This window comes from Anguilla rostrata, chromosome 13, assembly GCF_018555375.3.
Source record: "Anguilla rostrata isolate EN2019 chromosome 13, ASM1855537v3, whole genome shotgun sequence".
NCBI lineage: Eukaryota > Metazoa > Chordata > Actinopteri > Anguilliformes > Anguillidae > Anguilla > Anguilla rostrata.
In genome coordinates this window covers 24708988-24721554 of record NC_057945.1, presented here as the reverse complement: position 1 = coordinate 24721554, position 12567 = coordinate 24708988, and the positions used below count along the sequence as shown (strand labels likewise).

At 45.4% G+C, this 12567-nt stretch overlaps 1 protein-coding gene across 17 annotated transcripts in view; it reads right to left on the bottom strand.

Moving 5' to 3' along the window:
- The window catches only part of itpr1b (inositol 1,4,5-trisphosphate receptor, type 1b), a 106021-nt gene that overhangs the window by 31723 nt on the left and 61731 nt on the right, over positions 1-12567 (bottom strand). For all 17 annotated transcript variants that reach the window (XM_064306315.1, XM_064306313.1, XM_064306319.1 and 14 more), the window contains 2 exons: positions 11073-11202; positions 9674-9864 (listed from right to left, as the gene is read on the bottom strand). In XM_064306315.1, the coding sequence (XP_064162385.1) occupies positions 9674-9864; positions 11073-11202 (321 nt within the window). The remainder of the gene's footprint in view (positions 1-9673; positions 9865-11072; positions 11203-12567) is intronic.

Below are 12567 nucleotides of genomic sequence, written 5' to 3'. Positions count from 1 at the left end.
AACAAATTGCATAAATAAAATGCACTGCTGTGAAGCATATTTGCTATAATTTCCAAAAGGATTCCACATATGTACAATATTTTGCAGTATTTTCAATATCCACATGGCAGGATGGTAAGAATGTTCCACTGGCATAATGCATAATACGGCATGGTAGTGCGGTGAAGGGGCATAAGGGGCTCTCTGCCAGAAGGTTATGGGTTTTATTCCTAGATGCACTGCCCTTGCAACGTTTTTTTGACCCTACATGTATCGAATATATTAAAATTTCATCTCTGAACCCTTGTCCTGGACATGTCATCCTAATACATGAAGTAATGCATCCTACCAGCGTCTGAAATGTAAATGGCACGTGTAAAGCATTCATTTGTGCCTTTCTGAATTAACTGGTACTTATAAACACATGAAACATATGTTCTGTGGGCTGACACATAAGCATGTTATAATTGCTTTGGGGCCTACTGCAGTTTTAGTGGTTACTTAACTGCCCCCCCACCCCCCGCCCCCATGGTGACAACAAGATGGGAGAGCACTGCCCATGGAACCTCACACTTTTTCAAAAGAAGAAAGACAGGGAACAGGCATTAAGTACTAACACTGAGACTCACAGTATTTTTCAGTGAATTTGTTTGACATATTGCAAAAAAAAGAAAAAAAAAGAAATCAACTGTTTAGCAACCTGCGGCTCACTGCATTTCACAAAGCACTGGCTAAGGTAACAGCAAAGCACACGCTGGGATCGGGGGGGGGGGGGGGGATGCAGGGGCCTGGCGGCAATAATCCCGCTGAGCTGCTTGCATAACATGCACTTTTACACTCTCTCTAAAGATCCAGGTCAGCACCTCCCGCCACTAACCTGCCCCCCAACTTCCGGGGGCAAACTCCTACCGTTCACCCAGGTGCACACGGCACAAAAAAAGGACTGCCTGTGTACACTTGGCTATCACCTATGCTCACACACACTGGAAGCACGGGGTCACAAAAGTTGTCCCAGCATGCAGTTCTCTTTTTGCCAGCAAATACTTACAAAGTCTGTTGCTACTCTTTGGCTGAAACTAACAAACGAACACCTCTTTGACAGAGACACTGATTTCCACCAGTCTTATTACACTGGCTGCATATTAAAGCTCATTCATCCACTTCTCACAGACTGGTGGAATTTTAACATGCAGCCTCCAGCTCAAATTCATACTTTACATCGCTTCCCTTTACATTGGTATAATACTGTGGTAATAAAAGAGAACTGTATATAATGTACTTGTGTCAACTATTTTCAATGAATAACAATAACATATAGTGTTAGCTTAATTTATCAAAAAACAACAAAAAAAGCGTTTTCATTTATGAAAAGTATCTCCAAAAAGTGGACTGGATGAGATTCTGGAGATCAGCAGCGTTAGAGGACAGAAATTTTATAGAGATAATTGAGAGAGAAAAAGAGTGAGAGTATGAGAGACAGATAAAGTGTGTGTGTGTGTGTGTGTGTGTGTGTATTGGAGGAACACCAAACAGGAAGACAGCCCAGTCCAAAATTACACGGGGGGAGAGTCAGCTCCAGTAAGATGTGTGGATTTGATAGAACTGACCTTCAACGAGGGACAGGGGCCTTCCCCGAAGTCTATGCTAGTGCAGTGAGTTAAGCCAGCATGGGAATTTTCCCTTTCAGCGCCTCTCCAACTCTCAAAACTGCACCCCCACACATGCCCAAAGGACCCTGACGTAGAACAGCCCACTCATAAGTATTCTGTACACAGCGAGGCTTCTGACCACCCCCTCTCTCTCTCTCTGAGCAGTAAACGCCTGTCCACCCCTTTTGAGACGGTCCCTAGGCGGAAGAAGGGTTTTCAGCCGGCGAAGCGGAGGCGGGGTTCTGCAAAACAAGGTCATTCCGCTTTTCTTCACCCCCCCTCCCTTCTGTCCCGCTACTGACATCAACAAAGGGCCGTTATGCAAGCTCTATTTATATCCGCTCGGCTCCCTCCCTGCAGGCATCTCCGCACACCGCTGGAATGGGAGCTGCAATCAGCAGACGGCCTGCGCCACGCCCCCGCCTCGCTCGCACCCTCGCCCTCAATCCCGCAGCCGCTAACACCTGGTCTGTTCTGCAAAACAGGCGCCCAGGCTGTGGGTGGATGCGCTCTGTGAGGGAAACGCCGCTCGCACTCTCATTCCTCTACCTTCACTTTCCGCACACGAACACGCGCAGCTCTTACAAACTCACTAGAGCACAGACATGGCCCACCCACACGCCTTACTCACTTTCTCTCTTCCTCTCTCTTTCTCTCTCAAGCATACACAAACTTCCCAGCTGCCCCCCACCTACGGAAGTGCTTTTGGAGTTTTTCTCCTCGCTCTGTCTTACAGTTTCGCCCACTCTCATCTTCACTCCAGCCTCCCATTCATACACTGGAGTACTGTCTCATAGCTCTGCCAGACCCGGGGATGAACAGACTGTGGCACTATCCAGGACCAATGCAAACCTGTCAATCAATAAATCAACCAATCAACCTGTCAGGTCTTTCCATATAGCAAAGTTTTATACTTTTTGCCCTTTTTACTCCCAAATATAGAATGCCGAATCATGCCCAAACAGCAATGCCCATCACAACCGCCCTGTCGATTTGATGCATGTGATGTCACCACCGAAGCAAGTGATGTCACTGCCGCTTGTTGACTTACTTCTCGGTCAACAAGTTGGGCAGGAAGACGCTTCATGTTCAGCTCAAAAGGTGAATGATGGGAGTCCCAATTAAGTGTCAATCTGCATGGCTTTTGGCCATAGTCAGATTTCATGACTTCATATAAGAATGAGGGGCCCACGTTGCTTTTGATAAATGTAAACGTCACTTTGCATTTTACATGCAATGTTTAAAGAGGGTGCTTCTTAAAGCACATGACAGTAATGACGTAGCGGAAGGATTAACAAAAAAATATCTTTGGACATAAATTAAACAAATCCCGACAATGTGTACATTAGAAATATCACACCTTAATGCTATGTTTTAAATATGCATTAGCTGATGCTCTTACATGTGTAAATAACGTGACTTAAGTATGTGCTTTCCATTTATACACCCAAAATGTTCCCCACCCAGGATTTAATCCTGCAAATCCTGTTTCATTATAACTTTGCCACTCCTCAAACTGTGCCACATACTGTTTACTGCAGAAGACAAAACATACAGTATGTAAGTGTAAGAATGAAGATGTATCAATCAGATTCTTTGTTTTGTGAGCCAACTTAGAATATATATTCTATAGAATTCTCGATTTGGCTATGTATTCCACAATTTTAGATCTGTAACCAAACAATTCACCTGTGGTTAAAGTGCAGATACTCAGCTTTTAAAGAGTATTTTTATACATTTTGGTTTTCTCCGTGTAGAAATTACAGCACTTAATTACACAATCCCACCATTTCAGGACACCATAATGTTTCTGATTAGGCAGGTGTGCTATTGCTTCCTTAGTGTAGGTATAAAAGAGCTATCAGTATCTAGTCTTGGCACATCTTATCTGCTCAAACTCATTGGGCAGTGCTTCATCTTACAGCAAGACAATGATCCCAAACATACCGCTAAAGAAACAAAGGAGGACTGGCTAAGACATTCACCCGATCCCAATCCAGTTTAAATGGTAATGGTAAATGGACTGCATTTATATAGCGCTTTTATCCAAAGCGCTTTACAATTGATGCCTCGCATTCACCAGAGCATTTAGGGGTTAGGTGTCTTGCTCAGGGACACTTCGACATGCCCAGGGCGGGGGATTGAACCGGCAACCACTCTTACCTCCTGAGCTATGTCGCCCCTCAGTTTATCGTGCATTTCATAGGCTGAAGATAACATTTTAGGCAACTAGCTCCCAAAATAAGCAAGAGCTGAAGAAGGCTGCAGTACAGGCCTGGCAGAGTGTCACTAGAGAATATACTCAGCACCTGGTGATGTATATGGGTCATAGACTTTAAACTGTCATTGCATGCAAATGATATGTAACAAAGTACTAAACATGAGTACTTTCATTTACATAACATTGATATGTCCCAAACATTATGGTTCCCTGAAATGGGGGGACTACGTATATTATGGAGCTCAAATATATACTGAAAATATATATATACATACAAGCTTTTTTTTATTGAGCACCGATCAGGCTGACCTTGTGGTCGCCCATAAAACACGTGCCCAAAATTAGGCTAGACTGAGGTTTAAATGTGGACATTCTATCCTTCTTCCCACTGAATCATTTCTACCACACTTAGAGTACATAACACTGTACAGTCTCTTCACCACTCTTCCGATCTAATGTGAAATGCTGCTAGGCACATGCTGTTCATTAACAAGTTCAAAATGATAATCTGATCACACCCTCGCATCCCTAAAATCAAGGAATCGTCAGCACTTTTGAGGAAAGCCAAATATTTAACATGCTAAAGAATAAACATAAGCAAGAAATTCTACAAATGTGATTCAGATATTTGATGAAACAGCATGTGAGGTGTGACATAATATTCTGTATTCTGACCTCTTGCGCTCTGTGACACTTGCATACCAATACCTGTTTGCTAAGCAAATTAATGATGATCATTTGGATAGTAAGGGTCTCCCTTAAATATGAGGGAGTCAGCAACAGCGTCTGCACCAGAGACTGAATCAGCAAAGAACTTCAGTTCATACGGTCATTCTCACAGTGACTGCAATAATTCCATTAAGGACTTGTAGAAGGGAGAAGCAGAAATGTCACTGTTGCAATTCCTTCCCATGTCCCCACAGCCAGGAGTTTTCCTATAGACAAGCGAATGCCGAGGGTGGCAGTGGCTGATGGTGGGGGTGGGCAAAGATAATCCATTATTACTATGCTTGTGCACTGGCGGTTAATCTTCTCACAGCCCCTTTGAATTGATTAGCCACGGTTCACGTCTGCTCTTATCTTGTTCATCTCCACTGTCTGCGGCATGGCAGTGGAGGGGGAGCAGTGCTAAGGTACGATGCTCCGCGGCATGGGTGTTGAGCTGCTCTAATGTTCACACCCCGGCTGCCCGTTGCTATGGGGTGGGCGTTGAGTTTGACGTCACGGGCCACTTAGCCATCTGCGGCCGCCGCGCGTCACCCGACCGGCCCGTTATTACTCACAAATGTTTGCCCTTTCTTGGTGCAAGGGCGGGAAAGCCACAGGCGCGACATCTCTGTGTGCTGTGAGGACGGATCTGAAAGGTGAGAAAGTGAGAAAACTCACGGGAGGGCCAGACTCCCAACTCCAGGCGAATCGCTGCACTGGCTGATGGCTAAGGAGGGAGGACCATGGCTGACTCCCATAGGAAACAGCGTGGGCAGCAACAGCTGTGCAAGACAGCCCTGTTCCGGAATGCAGAACCACATCGTCGACAGACTCATAACACCCACCGCACTGTCTGCAGCAGACTATGGACTACGAGAAACCCGGCAGGTGGTGGAATAAGACACCCGATGGTGGATTCCCCAGATTGGACCGCGTTTCCTCACTGGGAGGGGCGGTGCTCAGCAATGGTAAAATATGATCAACTTGCACCTACTGTTCCCTGCAGCATTGATAAGATTTTGAACACATTAAACTCTAATGTCATAACAAAACTGGCCCCAACTAATCTCTGCTCCTATCAAAATGTAAACTACCAATTTTCATGCAATGCAAATTAATTACAGAAGAAGGTTTTGGTATCAGTACTGGGCATGAAATGCATTTCCAGTGGCGGCTAAGAAGACGTGGTGCTCCCTGTCCACTCTGTGCAATACTCCAGCATTCCCATGATAGGAAATTAGGCTAATACTATTCATAATTCATTAGTAAGGCTTTCTAAGAAGAAAGTTAAAAACTCGTACCTGGCACAGAAACCAAATTAATCTCAGGACGTATGTGCAGGTTTGGCCCAGGGCCCTTTGTGTTCAGTAACACAGTTCCTGCGTCTTATGGGTTCACATGTGCAACACTGGTGCTCAGGGCCTTCTGCTTTTTACTTCATTCACTTACACTACATGGCCAAAAGTATGTGGACACCTGACATCCAACATCTCTTCCAAAATTACGGGCACTGATATGGAATTGGTCCACCCCTGGCTGCTATAACAATCTCCACTCTACTGGGAAGGCTTTCTACTAGATGTTGGAGAATTTGCTTCCATTCAGCCAGAAGAGCATTAGTGAGATCAGGCACTGATTGGCTGATTAGGCCTGGCTTGCAGTTGGCTTTCTAACTGATCCCAAAGGTGTTGGGTTGGGTTGAGGTTAGGGGCCTGTGCAGGCCAGTCAAGTTCTTCCACACTGTTCTCGACAAACCATTTCTATACGGATCTTGCTGTGTGCATGGGAGCATTGCCATCCTGAAACTGGATAGGGTCTTGTCCAAACAGTTTGGGAAGCACAGAATTATCTAGAACATTATTGTATGCTGTAGCATTAAAATTTTCCCTGAGTGGAACCAAGGGGCCTCGCCCAAACCATAAAAACAGCCCCAGACCAAAGGTTGTGCAGATACTTTTGGTCATTTTGTGTATTTACTGTCTCCCTTAAGAGTGGATGCGGTTGGCCTGTGCATCTCAGTTTAACTTTTTTGTGGCCTTCTGCTTGTTTATTTTGGGGTACAAATTGCATCCCCGCTGTTGATTAAAACAAAAACCCCAAACAGATGTAATGGACCTAGCATTATGTAAGTGCACAATATATGCTGTGTGCTGTGTTTCTTCTAGAAGCAAAGAGCATTTCTTCCCTCCAAGGGATTTCCTGGGATTGTGAGCGAAGGCACCATTTTTGAAGTTGAACAGAGACTTGGGCAGAAAAAGACAGATAGTGCTGCTCCTCTTTTGAATTAAGTTCAAATTAATTTGAATGAAAGGAAATTGAATTTAATTCAATGAAATTCCAATGCTTAATTGATTGCATTTATCACTTTAAACTTTATGCCAATACAAATGACATACAGTATAGTTACAAGGACTTTAAAATAAAATTTAAATGAAATTAAATTTTAATTTATGAACTGAAATCATTAAAAAAATTCTGAATTGACTCCAATCCTGATTTTAACATAATAAGACATTTTGGTTGAAAAAATCAAACATTCACATTGAGAGATACTGTTCCAGACTGCCAACCTACAGAATCAGATCCATTGCGGTAAAAAAGAAATTTCTTCCCAAATGCAATCCAGTTCACAAATACTTACATAAAGCCAAAACTAAATGTAGAAGCTAAACACATGCACCACATAGACCTACAGGTTGCCAAGAGACATTCCACTAAATATTTCATTTGATTACAACAGGTGTGTTCAATTGCTTCCTTCTTGACTGGCCAAGTCATTCACCAGATCTGAATCCAAGATACTCAGCACCTAGTGATGTCTACGGGTCACAGACTTCAAGCATTCATTGCATGCAAAGTACTTCACATGACTACATTCATTTGCATAAAATGAATATGTCCCATACATATGGAGTCCTGAAATGGTGGTGATGGGGGCACAGGGGGTGTGTCTTTGTCCTACACATTATGAGATCACTGTAGATACACACACACGAACACACACACCACACACGCACACGCTCAACACAGACACATTCACGCACGCAGACACAAAGGAATCAGGTGACTAACAAATTGTTCTGTTTTGATATACCAGACGTTATATATTGAGCCATGTGAACCACCACGCGATCACGTTGATGAGCATCAATGAGAGGCTGAAAGAGGGAGGAGGGGGGCAATTGTGAGGCAGAGAAAGAGGGAGAGTCCTGTTTGTTCAGACAGGGGAGGCCCTGGTACTCCAGTTCCTCTCTCCTCTTCTCCAGCAGCTCAATGTGACCCAGCTTGAGTTCAGATGGAATGTTTGGAAGCCTAATACTTCCCTGCGCTGTTCAGCTGAATGGCCCTTATGTAACGAAGTCACGTGAGAGTCTTTGTGTGCGAGCCGTGGGAAGGCCGGGTATCATCAGGTAAAATATCTATGCAAATACAGGCCCATTATGTAAGAGCCTGCTTGCGCAAGCACTTGTGCTAATACCACGTCGAGTAGGAGAGAGGCTTGTCCTAGAATCAGACTCTCCGCCCCCGTGTCCAACCCGCCCCCACCGTCCATTTTCTCCACCTTTCCGCGAGGTTGCCAAAGTGCTGCGTTGCCACAGCAACCCTGGACAGGCTCAGCGGAGCTGTGCGAGGGCGGGCCGACTGAGGCTAGCCGGCCGGCGCAGAGCCTTGGCCCTCTCCCAGCAGACCATTAATTCACCATCCGCCTCTGCTTCCTGCTCCGCCCGCTACGGCGTTCTTCAGTTTCCAGAAGAATCCTTCACCTGGGTAGCGTGGAGCTGAATTATTCACATCTGCGTGGGACGGGGAACAGGTGTCCTCAGAGCAGTGATAAACAAGCAGTCTGAGAGGAGGATGGCAGCTCCGGGTGTTCCCACAATGATCGACTCTGTGCCCACACGGTTTCCTGAGGGGAACGTTTTTACTTTATTTGGGCTGCAGTTTCAGGCTGTTGTTGGCGCCCGTCTCCCTTCCCTCCAAAATCCACTGTGGGTTCTTCCTCAGGGGTGGGGGAGGGGCGGGTAGGATGTTTGTATTTTCTTAACAGCACCCAGCACACCTCTGCACACGGACGGATAAAACTAAACAACCCCACAAAGCCCTGCCAGCGTGACCTTGGGGCGAGCTTATCGGCAGCAGCTCCACAGCGTTTCAAAACTCCTCCTTCCGCCCAACCCTGCCTCACACAGATGGGTTTACGGGTCTAGAGAATTGCGACATTAGACACTTACGATAAGGGCATAACTTCTGGGCCTGAAACCATGACAATTTTGGCCTAACTCCAGGTCAAAAACAGCATGTGAAATAAAGACATTTCAACCACAGTGGACAGGACGTGACAGTGGTAAAAATGCTATCATTTTGATTGCACTGTAAAATGGTCATGCATGGGAGCAGCATGAGGGGCCACAGCAGCATGGGGGACTCCGTTTCAGCAGCTATCCTCATCTCACGCACAGCACTGTGTAATATGCACCTGTAATTACGCTGAAGATGTGTACTACTTACAAAACAGACATTTTACTTGCCTGCCATTCAGAACAATACTTGTAATGTCAGCAATCCGAACCAAACAGAAAGAGCACAGCCAATCAAGTCAGAGGTGCACATATTAGAGAAATGAGTTTTTTCTACTTCTGTTCCTGAGAAACATGACTCACCCACAAACCACTGTCTCTAAGTAACAGACGCTGACCAAAGCTATGATCTGATAGCTTATGCTGAAGCAAATGTGATCATTTTAAACACAGGCAGTCACAAACATGATATAAAGGAAAAAAAGGAAAGAGCAGGAATGAAGTCCCCACAACTTTCAGTCTTCTAGCAATGAAGCCAGCAGAGATGAATCCTCAAATGCTCTTGTATATGCAATAGGCGTTAACAGGTTTCAAATTCTCCTCGGCTTGTGGATAGAGTACAGGGACAAAGTACCGCATTGCTACGTGAGAGGATAGTCAGGGCTTTTAATGGGTAGCTGGGGGGTAACCAGAGAGACTGCGGCAGCTCAGACACACTGACCTTCTGCTGGCAGGAACGTTTCTACACTCCTGGGCGGCTAAAATGCTACTTTACCCATTGACAGAACCCACCAACCAGCCAGTCGGATATGCCTCACCTGTATGACAGGGTTCCCGCCTTCCAACAGGGCGATGGCCAATAGGATGCTCTCCTGGAAGATGCGGTCACTAGTTGCATTCATGATGAGATCGATGACCAGGTCAGAAGCTCCCTCTCTGTCCAGATGGCACTGCACCTCAGCCATACTCATGTCCCCCCGAGTTACCGCCCCAGATCCCGCAGTTCCACCTATAGGAGAGAACATCTACGGTCAGCCTCCTGGACCTCTGGGGCTCCAACCGCACCCTCACCATGCTGACCTAACAATCCCTACCGCAACACTCACCAGTCTACTCTGACCACAGTGTTCCCACAGGTTACGGCACTACATTGACTGAACTGTATCTACAGTAACTTCACTGTCTCAATAGTGTAATCTCGACCCAGAGTGAGATCACAGTGAGAACTGTTTCACTGTGATGGACCTGTCAATGCAGAGCCAAGAAGCACACAGAGCCCTGATACTATAACATAACAAACCAACTGGAACAGGCATAAATACATAAATACATAAATACTTTGAAAAGTATGTTTTTCATACATGCATTAATTAGATTATCTTTAAAGATAAAAATATTAGACGGATAAATATATTATCAACAGATATAATGTTATAATTTACCAGCTGAAAATGACTTGAATGCCATTAACTGGTTTATTATATGATTTTATTTTTATATACTTGTGCCTAATGTGATCGTGTCACTCATGCATAAACACAAGACTAAACCAAACACTGGGCACATACAATCTTACATGCAACCGTGCAAAGACTGCTCTCTAATTTCAAGACCAGGTGCAATCAGGAGACAATTCTCAAAGGAAGTAGGCTCCCGCTTGCGTTGCCTGGCAACCAGCAGGCCTGGATCGAATGTGTGGAAACACTTCCTGTCATTTGGGACACGGCCAGCCCCACAGCATAAATGATGGAGGACAAGGACAAGACGGTGAGCAGGAACACACCTCTTTATCACGCGGTGTCACCAATTTGCTGTTGGCATGGGGTACTGCGCAGTTTGTGCCACAGTCCACTGTACTAGTTTATTAGTAAAGTTTATCAATGTGAAAATAGTCTCCGCAGCTATGTAAGAATACTTTAAAAATACAGATGTAAATGTGAAATACATAAATATATTTTTTTTAAATTGCATTTTGAGGAAGTGCAGAGACATGAAGAAAAAGAATGTTGTAACACTGTGCACGTCAGTGACCATGTCCAATTGTCCTATATAAACAATAAAACAGCACTGACACACACACACAGACAGAGAGAGCGAGAGAGAGAGACACACACCCGCACATTAAGTGTGCACAGATAGCGTGCATGTGTAAGATATGCACATGTGTACGTGCAGATTCACAGACAGGTGCACGCACTCTCTTGCTACTTCACTCACCTGCCTGGACCTTTCCCTGCGCCCCTGCAGTGAGGGGACCATTGCTGAAGCTCGTCAGGCTCTCTCTCCTTCCCCCGGGCCTGAAGTTTCCATAGTAACGGTTGACCAGAATCTGCCTCAATGCTTCACGCTTCAGTCAGAAAGTCAGAAAGAGAAAGCGGTTAGCTGTCACTCATCGCTGGGCTAGGAACAGCTCTCAACACAGGCAATTTCACATTTACCCCCTCGCCCTCCCCACTACTTCCCACACGACAGTCACTGCATTTCACAGCCATGATCTTAATGAAGTGGGTTCTGATCTCAATAAGGTTAAAGCATATTGATAAGGGGATTAATACCTAAACATAACTGAATTAGTGAATTTAACAGAATAAAACTTCAGTCAAGTTTCTGTGAACACAGAGATGTACTCTCACTTTCTCTCCATCTCCCTTTTACCATCTTTTATTGATAAAAACAATCGATAGCACAAAAGCCTGATCTGGGTAGAGGTCGCCTAAAGCATGACTCATAGCTGGAAGGAAATCGTCACCTGGAGTCATGGCAACAGGAGGCCAGAAGGAAAAGGGATGATGGGCAGACTTGAGGGGGGGCGGGGGGCTGCTGGTACATGGGAGGGGAGCGGATCCCAGGAGAAAGAGAGTACATCTGTCATGGCTGAGGGTGGGTTTGAGCTGCTTTGCAGAGACCTTGGCCATGTCATCCAAGTTCAGTTTTGTACCACAACTCACACTCAGTCCATTATTAGTCAATGGTAAGGAGAGGCATAGGTAAAAAAGGACTGCATTTGCATTGAAAAATTCTCCATTACAACCAATATCTGTCAGAAAGAATTCACACAGGTTCCTGTAAAAGACCGTTTTCATTTAGACCTTAGGTATACATGAGGTTATTTGGGCCAGCCGGCTGAATTCATATACAAGCTCAAAAATATAACAGTTCTCAAATGAGAACTGACACAAGCTGCAGGCTGAGGCAGATGAAATCCAGTTGCACACAATGCATTCCTCTTGCCACAGCGATACACAGCAGATTGGAGGGTGTGCGCGCGGACAGTTCAAACTGACAGGAAAACAAGGCATCGCGGACATCGGTTCCTCGCTAACCCGATCGATGCGGGATCAGACTGCAATGCTGCAGCGGTGAGCCCTGAGGCTGGAGAGGATGTAAAAAAGGAACATTTCTAAATTAAGGATGAAAGTGCCAAGGTGAAAAAGCTTAGAGCTTGCCGATTCGCAGAGGAAGACGCACGCAAGCTGACACCTGAAATATCGTGATGAGTCACCACGCATTACCACCCAGATCCAGGAGTAGGTGTGAGTTATGGATATCATCTGCCACAAGGGGAAACCGAGATGCGGGAGCAAATTTCCACCGCCTAGAACTCTTTGCTTATTTATTGCCCGAGCAATCTCGACCCCCCAAGTGCAGCAGGCTCTGTTACCAGGTCACCGACTGGCCCCACCGCTGCAAAATGTTCCGAGACATCCTCAGA